The sequence below is a fragment of the Anas platyrhynchos genome, chromosome 1 (assembly GCF_047663525.1).
Source record: "Anas platyrhynchos isolate ZD024472 breed Pekin duck chromosome 1, IASCAAS_PekinDuck_T2T, whole genome shotgun sequence".
Classification (NCBI taxonomy): Eukaryota; Metazoa; Chordata; class Aves; order Anseriformes; family Anatidae; genus Anas; species Anas platyrhynchos.
Genome location: NC_092587.1, coordinates 106,099,227 through 106,112,164, shown reverse-complemented (window position 1 = coordinate 106,112,164; position 12,938 = coordinate 106,099,227). Strand labels below are relative to the sequence as shown.

General features: G+C 35.1%; 1 protein-coding gene across 4 annotated transcripts in view; it reads right to left on the bottom strand.

The window, feature by feature from the left end:
- The window catches only part of NCAM2 (neural cell adhesion molecule 2), a 291,019-nt gene that overhangs the window by 142,672 nt on the left and 135,409 nt on the right, over positions 1 to 12,938 (bottom strand). For all 4 annotated transcript variants that reach the window (XM_027449269.3, XM_027449268.2, XM_027449270.3 and 1 more), the window contains exons 2-3: positions 1,929 to 2,003; positions 966 to 1,172 (exon numbers count right to left, since the gene is read on the bottom strand). In XM_027449269.3, coding sequence (XP_027305070.1) covers positions 966 to 1,172; positions 1,929 to 2,003 — 282 coding nt within the window. The remainder of the gene's footprint in view (positions 1 to 965; positions 1,173 to 1,928; positions 2,004 to 12,938) is intronic.

Genomic DNA, 12,938 nt, shown 5'->3' with positions numbered 1-12,938 from the left:
AAATGAATTCCACAAAACTTGCAATCCTTTGAACTGTCAGCTTTCAAGCCATCATGTAATTGCTTGTAACTGCTATCATCATTCTAATGGTTGTTTTATCAATAGCTTTTTTTTTTTTTTTTAAATCGTATGTCTTTTGTTATCTGAGTTATCTGTACCTTTCAGAAGCAGTGCTTTATGATTCCACTCTGTATTTTCTGTCTCATTGCAATTCCTTAACACTCGGTACAACCACAAACATATTTTTTTATGAATATTAAAGTACTACTCTCCAATGAAATTAGAGAAGAATAGCTGAAAGGATGTTGGCATATGTCTTGTGCTTTCACCCACCTGATCTATAGAATATAGTATAGTTTCACCTGATCTATAGAATACAGTATACTGCAAAGGTATTGAACTGTATTGAAAAAAAGCAAACAAATAAACTCTCAGAGAATCTCTAGCCATAGAAGAATGTATTTATGTTTCAAATATACTCTTCAATTAGTTGTTAGCAATTGAAATGCATTTTGTTTGCTTACCATATTAAGCTCCTATGCTTTATGATTCCACCACAGATTTCACCATAAGACCAAGAATATGAAAGACTGACAAAAATAACTAATTCAATCTAAACTTCACTTTTTTATTGACATGCATTGCACTTCTTACACTTTTATTTACATATTTGATATATTTTATATATATTTGTACTTAAAATTAGGTTGATAAAATACATCTTTCCTCTTTTCCATTAGGGGCATACACCCCTCTGAGATGATATTTTAAGATACAAAGGAGAAGTAATCAACAATATTACAAAGTTTAGTTCATAGTATCTGTGAACTAAACTACAGGAGATGCAATTGCTTGGCATATGCAGTTCAGAGTCTGGGATGATATTTTGATAGGCTTTACTTTCTCAATAGCAGTGGCTTTCAAAACATGTTCTTTCCTTTGTTATTTGATATTATTTTACTTACGATAAATTTCCAAAACAACGGTAGCTTCTTGAGTTTGTCCTTTAGCATCTGTTGCTTGACACCGATATATACCAGCATCTTCTATATTTGCATTATAAATGGTTAGACGTGATCGAACACCTTCTTTCTGAACAACCACTCTTTGACTAGAAACAATCTTCTCTCCTTGTGGATTGTACCAATCTATGGTGTCAGGCTCACCAATGGCTACAAACAAAAATAAGAATAAAAATTAAAGTAATAGAAGTTCAAATAGACATTAAGCAATGCATATGCCTACCCAATGTACAGACATCTATGACACCTCTCTGACATCTGTTTGAATTGTGAAAAGGAGTTGTGAGAAAGTCTGTAGAAAGATAGGCAAGGTTAAACAGCAGGCAAATGTGTAATTGTTAGGACAGGATAATTAGTAGCTCAAGAATTCAAGAGGAAAAAAATAAACACAGAAATCTATAAAATCTTAAAGGAACAGAACAGGCTGGCCAGAAGTCACTTCAGCTTGTCATTGTAAACAGGCTATGTATCATTTTCAATCTATGATGGCAAATCAGAAACATCAAGGATTCATTTCAGGCAGCTGCAAAAGCAAACCCTTCCCTTCCTGACTTAATTCTGTCTCTCAAGAAAAGACTCTTCAGGGCAGAGAGGGTCCTAAGCTTTGCCTAGTAGATTATTAAATCCTTAGTTTAGACAAGTAAAAATATTTTAACTAAACAAGCATCCTAGTAGATATAAATCATCTATATCAATATAGACAAATTTCAGACTGAGTGAGTGATATGGTTTGTTTGGAATCTGAAATCAATAGTCTCTACAAGATCTTCTATTTATCACAATTCTCACAAGTCAATGTGAATATACAGAACAATGCACATTTAAGTTAATATTGTGAACTAATAAATTCACTTTCAAATCATGCAAAACATTGATAATCTAACAACAAAAAATGTGAATACATACCCGTGCATGTGAAGAATTTGGATTCACCCACACTGAGCTCTACTTTGCTAAGTGAAATTGTAACTTGAAGTAGAGCTGAAAAATATAAAGTATGTTGTAAACACATTGTAATACATTGCCATTTATAAATTTAAAGTATATATTTTTATATTTTGTATTTTCTCATTCTACAACATATACTATATATTAAATCTCAGCATTTTATCTTCTAAACTACAGTGTACATGTAGTTTAACTTGTATGTTAAGATGTGGTGAAAACAATCAAAATAGGAAAAAATGTTATACGAAGAATAACAATTTCACATCCTAAAACTGAGGAAAAAGAAAAAAAAATAATAAAACAGGAAAGAAATTCAAACAAATATAGAACTAAAACTCAATTAGAAGAAGGTGACTGGAACACTCAACATGGACTGACCAGGAGTAAACCACGCCTGACTATAGGATAAAACGATTAGTTTTGTGGATGAGAGAAGAAGAGTGGGTGGTGATTACCCTGACTTTACCAAGGCTTTTGACATTGCCTCCCACAATATTCTTGTATTTACGTGTATTGGGAATAAGCAGCAAGGTTTAGATAGCAGAGAATGGCTTCCAAGGTGATATCTGTGGGAGTAGGTCAGGGGTTGCACTGTGCAGAACACAGTTCCAGATGGTTTCACAGTAGACACATCACAGGATGCAGCTGAGACTGCCAAGAGTTTCTGGCATCCCTTTGAAAATGTATTTAAGAAAGGGCAGAGACAAGACAGAAGAAGAAAAGGAAGGCCAGAGCAGTAGGAGGTAATCCACAGGAGAGCTGGGAACACTCTTGAAGGGGCCCAAGCATTAACTCATGCCAGAACAGGTATAGTCCCAAAGGGACTGTAGCCTGTGGATAACCCACAACAGAACAGAAGAAATGAGTTAGGCAGAAGGAGAAGTAGAAGAAAAGTATGAGAAAGAAGGAACACCAGAAAGAAATCTCCTGCACCACCTATCACCTCGCTGAAGGGACTGAGTTTAACCTGTGTCTATGGTGGTAAGAAGGGGAGTAGAGACTAGGAACAGAGAAGGAGAGGTATCTGGAGCTTGGGAGAGCAGGGAGGACAGATGTCTTCCATAAGTGTTTAAATACTTGCCTTCTTTGTTCCACAGTACCTGAATAAGTAATTAAATGTTATGTTAATTATGTAAATTACATTAAATTTCCCATCTGGAGACTGTTTTGCTCACAACAGTAATTAGTGAGTGATTTCCCTGTCGTTATCTTGACCCATGAGTTTTCTCACTCCCGTTTTTCACCCTTGTCTAGGGATGGGGGTGAGTGAGCAAGTGACAGTATGGGTGTGTGGCTGCCAGCCAAGGCCAACCCCCACATTAAGTTAGGGCATTATAATCCAGACATACAGACAGATAGGCTGGTAAAAATCTAGTTGGATAGCTGGGCTTAGAGGACAGTGGAGGTCATACTCTACCTGGAGGCCAGTAACGAGTGGGGTCACATGGGATTCTGTCCTGGAATCTGTCCTAATTAATACCTTTATCAATAATCTGGATGAGGTCACTGACCTAGAGACTGGAAGAATGCATCAAAAGGAACGTCATAATATTCAGCAAGGATAGTTGCTAAATTCTGCATCTGGGAGGGAATAACCAGTTGGGAATCATGCAAACTGAGGACAGGTGTGGTAGACAAGAGTGCCCAAGCAGCAGCAAGAAGTCAACAACCTCCTAGGCTAATTAAAAGGATGATGATTGGTAGTAAATTAAGGACATCAATTGCTACCTCTGCTTGGCACTACCTGGGACACATGCAAAATACTACATCCAGACAATCCCCATCCCAACCTCAGAACAAGAAATATTGACAGACTTCACTGGAATGAAGTTAGGGGAGGGCCTACAAAGTGGGCAGGCATAACTGGGCACTAGGTGAATGGGGAGAGGCTAGTGGAGCAGGGCTTGTTCAAGCTGAAGAAGAGACTGCTACAGGAGGACTAAAGAGCCATCTACTCTTATCCATGGAAAAATAAAGATGGAGCCAGGGTCTTCACAGTGTTGTATAGCAGATGGATGTAAGACAGTTGACAAGTTGAAACAAAATAGGCTCAGGCTGGGTATAAGCAAAAACTTTTTCATTATGTAGTGGAGTAGGTTGCCCAGAAAGATTATGCAATATCTATTCTTGCAGTTTTCAAGAGCTCAACAGATAAAACCTTGAACAATCTGGTCTTTGACCCTGGTATGAGCAGGATATTGGACTAAAGACCTACTGAAGTACCTTCCAACCTGAATTATCCTATTGGCTTGCTTACCCAACTTACCCAACACAGACAGTATTATGGGTGAATTTTTATTTTTATTTTAGATGAAAAATAACTACACAGTCTTCAGTAATAATAATTCAAACCTTGTTGTTATCCTAAATATCTGTAACTCTTCAAAAACCATAATCTTACAAAATTGGAAAGTACATGTTCATGAACCAAATACATGGATGAAGAGGGTCATGTTATTTTCATGCTCTAATCAAGACAGAAAAAGTTAAACAGAAAAAAAAAAGTTTAGAGAAGAAAACTTACTGTCTAAATCTTAGGTCAGTATTATAAATAGTAAAAAACTTTGATGCATTTGAGGTTAAAAAAAAGTAGTGTTTCAAGAATCTGGGATTTGGAGTATTGAAATACAGTGATTATGGTCTATTGGTGGTTGAATTATGGGGGAAATATTTTACTTTTCTGAAAACCACAACATAAACTACTGTGAACATTAATGACTTCAGTGTATATTGAATATCCCGAGCTCACTAGATTCCTTTTCTGTAATTGGCACAAATGTCTATTAGAACAAACTTCTCTGGAGGTATGGAGTATTACAATCCAAATCATTGATTTAATATGCCAAAATTTCCCTGTGAATATGTTACAACTTCAAACCTGCTAGAAAGACAATGATTCTATTCTGTTGATACTAAAAATTAAAGATGAGCACAGAAAAAAAAACATTGTCTAAGTACTGTTGCATATATATTAATATGGAAATTACTACAATTAAAAGTATCATGAAATTGATTTGCTATTAACTGATGTACTTGCATATAATCAGCCTAGATAAGCAAGAACTAGGCCAGATTTGAACATGTCAAAAACAGAAACAAAAAAAGCAAAGAAAACTGTAATATCAGATGTTAAACTATGTAAACACATAGATGAAGTGAAAAGTGTCAGGTAGAATATAACAAACTGTGATAAGAGGTGAAAAGAAGTTAGAAGATATTTTTCCTTCATTAATCAGATATATATCTGAGACTGAAAGAAAGTTTTGACAAAGGGCTGAACTCTGTTTAAAATTCTTAGCATAAGTGCAATTACAAACTCTGGGAAAACATGCTAGCTACTTTTCTGAAACCCAAAGAAAACCATGTTTTCTACATATGGTAATTTAATATTTACAAAATAGAAAAATGTAAGACCATCTGTCCAATGTTTTCACTCATCCTTTTACTAGCTCTGCTTTGTGTAAATATAAAAATATTGCTTTATGCAAACTGGAATGAAAAATATTGCCCAAGTGATCTGCTTATTAGGTAGACAGGCAAATAGTCCAGTCCTTGGCTAGGAGAAGGCTCACTCATCAGTTAAATTGAGTATGACGTGCAGTTACAAGTAAAACATTGCACAGAGACTACATATCCAGAAAGTTTTACATTACTTCCAAATGTACTTCAAAAACTACATAGATGCATTAGGTTATTATAAGCTCTGATGAAGATAGTATGTAATGTATGTACTATTCAAATTACTGTGTACACTAGAAGCTAATGAATTAATGTACAAAGGGGTATTTTGTACCAGACTGGTTTGAAGATCTTTGAATACACAAGTGAAGCCTTTTTTTTATCAGGTCAGTGAAGCTGTTCCAAGAATTCAAGTCAGAAGAGACTGTGTCTAGCTATGTTAAAACAAGCTCAGAAATGAATAGTGGCTTCTGGCTAAAACTGACAAAACACTGCCTCTTTCCATGTTTCCTAGGATATTACTGAACTAGCAGGAAAAAAAAAAAAGGCAATGAAAAGCAAAAAGGCAACGTATTACTAGAAGATCCCTTCAGGTGGTGAAGCATACTACTATACTACTACTGTAGTATCTGCTGTTCTGGGAAAAAGTAAAGTCAGTCAGGCCTTCACTTAATCTTCAGTACACATGGAATTTTATAGCAAAATAAAGCACTGTTACATTAGGTGATATAAGCAATCCCTTCTCTTTGATTCATATTCACTATAAAAGAATTATTATCTATGCTAAGAGGAGCCTGTCAAATTATTTCTTAATGGGTTTAAAAATCACTTAGGAAGATAACTAACAATAGTAACAAGAGGTCCATTTGTTCTGTTAAATATGGAGATGGATGACTATTCATAAGACATAGTATTTAGAAGACTCTAATTTCAGACCCATTTGCACTAGTATACTTCACATTTCAGAACTACCATCACAAACCTTTCATAGCTCACAAAGCTTTCATAGCTTTCATAGTGAATACCTAATACAACAGAAGTGAGCTGTCATCAGAGAACGTAGAAAAAGTGTCAATCCCATATGCACTGCTATTGCCACTTACCAATGCATTAAAACACATAAAATGAGCATTATAGACATGTATATATAAAGCATATACATATATATATGTATATATAATATATAACATATGAAAAAGGAAAATGAGGTTGTATTTGAATAAAACCTGAAAAATGCTGGGTAGAGCTGTGCTCCAATTTGTAAATCCATCATTGGACTTCCTGATAATTCCAGTTCTTAAAACCCAGAAATTCCCCAAAACCTGAAAAGCTTCCTCATCAGTCACTTCTGTGTTAAAGTATGACAGGAGACAGACAGCAACAAAAACAAAAACGAACAAACCAATATATAAAATCTATCAATGAAAAAAATCAAACATAAACAAATGAAAGAACCACCACATATTCTGCCCTAGTTTCTGCTAAGTACATTTGCTACAACATGGTTGAATGGTTTTATGCTAGATCAATAGATATGAACACTTTTAGAATTTACTTTAGAAGATGGCAACTTTAGTGTGAAGGGGTCTTTCTAAACTTGTTGGGCTGCAGACCCACTGAAAGATAGAACCAGCAAAAAGGAAAGGACGCATCTATGAAAATGAAACAAGGCATTGCTTGGGATCCAGCTGGAACCAAGGAGAGGAGTGATGGCTAGAGCAGCTAATTCAGATGGCTGTGCCTTCTTAAAGAATATAGATGACTGCAAGGTGCAGCCGAGAGGAAGACTGTAAAGAGTAATTCTGTTCTGTTCTCTGACAATAATTATAACTTAGTATGCTGGTATGCTTTGACTTCAAGAAGAAAGCAAACTTACTTACATGATGTGGTTTTGCTTTCAGTAAATGATTATAGTATTATTTAATATTGAATATACTTAGAAGACTTGTCTTCCTTATTCTGGAGCATGAAGAAATTATGAAGTTTTAATTGGTGTCCAATTCTTCCTGAGAATAACCATACACCCTGTTAATCTTATTTCCCTTTTTTATACAGACTTCTGAAGACATTCTTCTTGAATGCACTGGATCACCAAACAGGATGCTTTTTTTTGTTTGTTTGTTTGTTTTTGTTTGAAATACTCTACCCCTGTGGGGACCCTGAGCCTAATTGAGGAAATAGAAATGGTTAAATGTAAATTAAACTTGTTAATTATTAACAGTTCAAGGGCATTTTGCATTTAGGACAAATGCACTTTTAGGTTCTTCGGTTCTTCTTCTTCTCTCTCTTTTTTTTTTTTTTTCTTAAGTGAATCAGTTAGCTTATTTCTAGTAACAATTCAGCAAAGTCAGAACTATAAAAAATGTTATATGATCTATAGAGTTACAGTTTGGTAAGAGAAACTCCAATTCAAGACTTTCCTGTGAGTAATCAAATGATAGGAACCACACACCTCTGCCCTAAAGAATTCCACTAAAACAAGAGCTCAAAATAGAGCTGAACTAAAAACTCTGTTAAACTGTTTGTACTTCAAAGACCAAATAGCCCCAAAAGAAATAATCTTCAGAGATATCTTAAGTCATCTAAGATGCTATATTTTCCTATAAACCATAAAGATGACTCCAGCACTCGAAATTTCTGAAGACGGAAGGACACGCAGTCAGATGTCATGCAAAAAATGACCATTAAAGTTAATAGTCATTAAAATTGTCATAATTAAACAACAAACCTACATTAAAATGATAGAAAAAATGGGGTTTCATCACACACTATCAGAACTTGCTTGTAAAGTCTGTGAGGCTTATGGTGCTTTAAGTATCCAATGTATTTGTAATCCTTTGGGAGTAACTAATACTCAAGAGATTGGGTGGGACAGGGCCACAGTGAAAATCTAATCCAAATAGCCTACTCAAACTTAATTTACTCAACATTTTATCATTTAAAGATATTACTGGATTTCTCCCCCCCTCTTTTAGCAGGTAAATAAACTACACAAAATTTTCTATTCAGACACAATTCTAACATCTTATAAGCACTGAAACATCATATTATTTATATATATATTAATTTATGATTGAAGATATACTAATCGGGCTAATGATAACATGTCTTGAATGCTTCCTGGAATTTCTTTTGTAGAAATGCCTGAAAGTTAAGCTGCATCTACAACCCCAATAAACAAAAATGTGATCTCCATGGAGAGAGCTAGTTTTTAGCTTTGTGATGGGTGGAATACCACTAAATGATTAAGCATCACTTCTCTAGGGTATGACAGTACTAAGAGATATTAGTTACATTTTTAATTGCTTGACATCAAGTTTCACGATTAATTAGGTAGTTCAGAATAACTGAACTTTCCATTTCATCACATTAGCATTAATTTGGATTTGTCAGTGGGAAATGGAATCCTGATATAAAGTCCTAACATTTTATTTGAATTATTATGGATTCCTAGTTGAATTTCTGTCTTGTAGAACACAGAGTGTTTTATTTTTAGGTACACAAAACAGTCTTTGTGTCATCCTGAATTCATTTTCTACATCTGCTAAAGTGTCATTTTCCCAGATGAGAAGAGCTAGAAGTCACATGAAGTTCAGACTGCCTTCTGGGGCATAACAGATGTTATAGGGGTGAAATGCATGATGCAAGAGAACTAACACAATCCAGTTCTGTGCAACAAAGTCACAACTACTGCAGAATATTCAGGAAAGGAATTATGAGAAACCTCTGTTGAATAGTCTTTTCTATGACACTTGCAGCAGAATCAGTAAAATAGATGAGCTATTAATATCTGAGCAGAAAGAGTATACAACTGTAAAATAGGACATTCCTTAAAATAAGTCTGCTTGTTACTACTTTATCACAGAATTTATCTCAACCAGAAATCACTCACTACTGCTACCCTGAACTCTGGCAAAATGTAGTTTAAAGTAAAGACATAAATATGAATGCTGTGAGTTTTATTGGGATATATGTTGTCTGGAATCACACATCAAGATCTCTGTAGGTATTTAGGAATGCTGGAAGTTAGATTCTGTAACAGCTTTCCAGATAGGCAGATATTGGGAGTTTGGCTCCCTCAAAATTTAAGAGATACTGATTTAAATATAGACTTACAAGACCAACTCTATTCAGATATTTTAAAGACACTTTAATCAATATTTAATCAATATTTACATTTTATAATCATGGCTCAGAAGCTTATCACAGAAAATCAAGATTAGAAGGCATCCAAAAAAAAAAAAATCTAACTTTATTCACTTACAGTATATTTCAGGCAAGGAAGATTTTCTGTAAATAAAAGGCATGAACTTTGGAGGATGTTAGCTATAAAATGGGTTCTCTCAGGCATGATGATGCAGACATTTATTTCTATTTAAGTTATTCCAGCTAAATTTGGTAGATCTCATCTATTCAATAGAAAATCTTCTTATCATCAACAGAAAGAATAGGGAAGTTTAAAATACACTGTTTAACAGAGTATTAAGGATATTTTAACTGTAGAGAAACATAATGAGGGATCTTTATTATATGTAGACCTTACATGTAAATAATACAGATATGTGGAAAAAAGACAGTCAAAGGATGATTACACTCATCAAAACTAAAATCCATCTTAACAAAATCTTGTCAGTCAGAAAATGTTTCTATTTGGTAAGAACAAATGCAAAGAAAAACTAGTTTAAAAGCTTATGAGTTTGAAAGAAACATGTTTCTCAAACTCAAAGTGCTGTAGTCAATCAAGACAGGATCTTCTAAAACCCAGATATACTTCAATAAAGTTAAAACTGAAGAATTAGGGTCTTTATGTTCAAAGTGACGATTTGTCAGTAACAGCAATCTAAAATATTTTTAGAATATTTTAATCTAAAATGGAATTAAACATAAAATGTTCAACACTTAAAAAAATATGGAAAAACAGAGTGATGACAAGCATACTACAAAATCTTAAAAAATGCTGTTCTCGAGGAAGAGAAAACACTAATGATACAGTTAGGAGTGTTCAGTTGCATTTTAATAAATAACCTTCTCTCTCCTCCTGTTATGCAATGTAAATATGGGCTTTCACAAGAAGCAGTTCATAAACTGTTTATGGGATCAGTAGGGATCGTATAGATACAGTATCTGTATCACAGATACGCAGCAGTTTGAAGACATCTCTCATCTATGGGGAGAGGCTGGGACTGTTCATGTGGGAGCAGAAAAGTCTTGGGGACATCTTATCTATGTGTATAAATGCTTGATGAGGGGCTAAAGAAAAGGGAGCCAGGCTCTTCTTAGTGGTACCCAGTGACAGGACCATAGGTAATAGCCATAACCTCAAATACAGGAAATTCTGTTTAAACTTAAGAAAACACTTCTCTAATGTGAAGGTGGTTGAACACTGGCATAGGTTTCCCAGAGAGTTTGTGGGGTCTCCACACACTGGACTAGACACAGCCCTGGGCAACCTGCTCTTGCTGACCCTGCTCTGGGCAGGCGCTCTGACCAGGCAATCTCCAGAGGTGCCCTCCTGTCTCTGTGCGTCTGTGTGATCTTTGTAACACAAAAATTTACTTTGCTTTCTTCCTGCTCCATTGGACAGTCTTTTATTATAGAGCAGTACAGATTAAAACAAAATAAAACCCTATGGTAACATTCATCCCAAAACACAAACTTTTTAATTTAATAGCCAAAAATCTGGGAATGTGGCTGACAAGAAGCCATCAGAGTAGAAAAGTGCCTCATATTTTCTCATTAAATTTTCCTTTGGTTTTACTGAGTTATGAACTTTCAAAAACTGCATTTCTGTGGGGCTGCGTGGTAGTCAGCACGAATTTGATAACATGCCAAGACAGTGGCTGAACATAGACATTCTAATTGAAGACTGTATTCACACTGTCTTCAAAACAGCAGCAGAAAACATGATACTGGGGACCAAGGGTTAGAGAAAACATCAAGCTGAATCACTGACAAAATTCTTTCTACAAAATCGGCTCATAGCCCAAAGCAGTCCTTCAAATTGCAGAGAGGCACTGGATTGAACCAGAATTCTTTCTAAGTACTTGGCCTTTGTAATCTAAATCCAAACAAAACGTTTCTCAAACTTCAGGCTAAAAGACGCATGCAATAATTCTGCTGAATGCCAAACACACTACCCCTTCCAAAGAGTTTTCAGTCAATTCAGCATCATCAATCTAGTGAAAAGGTGAAAAGAAAAAAATACTGGAAGCATCTTTCTGTGTCAACTGGCACAGTATCAAAAAGGTTCTTCTGAGTCTGGCTGTACCTGAAAGATCATTTCAAAATTATATCTGAAAGCTTGGACATTTTAAGATACCAGTTAATCAGGTTGTAAAAAAGAGTTTTGTTACAGTTGTGAGTAATGGATTCTTCTAACCATGTCTTGTAGTAAGAGTTTGCCCATTCTTAAACACCATGTAGCCCTCCCCTCCCCCCCCCAAAGGCCAATTCAAGCACATTTTGCAATGGAGTCATACAAGGTTTGTTTCTAATAGCCTCCCTTCCTTTCCTGCTCTTCTATTTTGTGAAGTCTATATTATGAGATTTCTCTAAAAAGTAAAATATAGTTACTAAAATACAGTGCTCTAATTACAGATGAGAGAAAAAATCAGATCACCTAATTATGAAATCAATCCTGACAGATTTTAAAACAATCTGTCTTTCCAATGAAAGACACAATCAAGCCCTTCTCCTCATCTCTCAACAGAAAAATGCTGAAGTTGGCCTTAGAGTTCAAATACATTAGGTGAGATTAACAAACAAGTAGGTGACCAAATAGAGCGACCGCTGCGATCGCATACACCATGGTTTTTGGCAATGCGTTCTAGAAACACAGCAGTCTCTATGAAGCATATAAGAAGAGGATACATATATTAAACCAGAACAATATGTAAACTAAAATCAACAATGCATTGAGCAATATTTAGTTAATTACATCTTTAATAAAACAGACTGTGTGTTATCAATGTGTCTGTAGCTGAACAGGAGTAAATTAATTCTGATTCCAAGAACCTTGAAACAACCTACTGCATTGGCTTTTCTTATGGATTTGTCTTTTTTTTTTCTTCTGAAAGGCAACACAATCCAAAATCCCCTGTTTCAAGGAAAATTACTTTTTTAGTAAAAATGTTTCATGTCTCAAAAAGCAGTTATGGTCTCTGTCACAAGGTATCTTTATATATAATGAGTATATGCAGTCCGTTCCCATTTTGTGGAACTGCAGAATGAAATCAGAGAATCAACTTCAACTACAGCAAAAACACATTTGTAATTGTAAGAGTTTAAGAAGAGATTATGAAAATGTGACCCAAGGATGTCTGTCTGACATCTCAAGAAAATGAATTAGTAGCTCAGAAAGATATGAATTTCCCCATTCAGCCAATTTTTGCAATCTGCTGTCATGTTCAGGAGAGATGTAATTAGGGCACGGGGAAATGGCCACAGGGACTGTCTGCAGCCAGGCACATACAACTTGATTTACAGAGTACTTACATAATCTTATTCAGA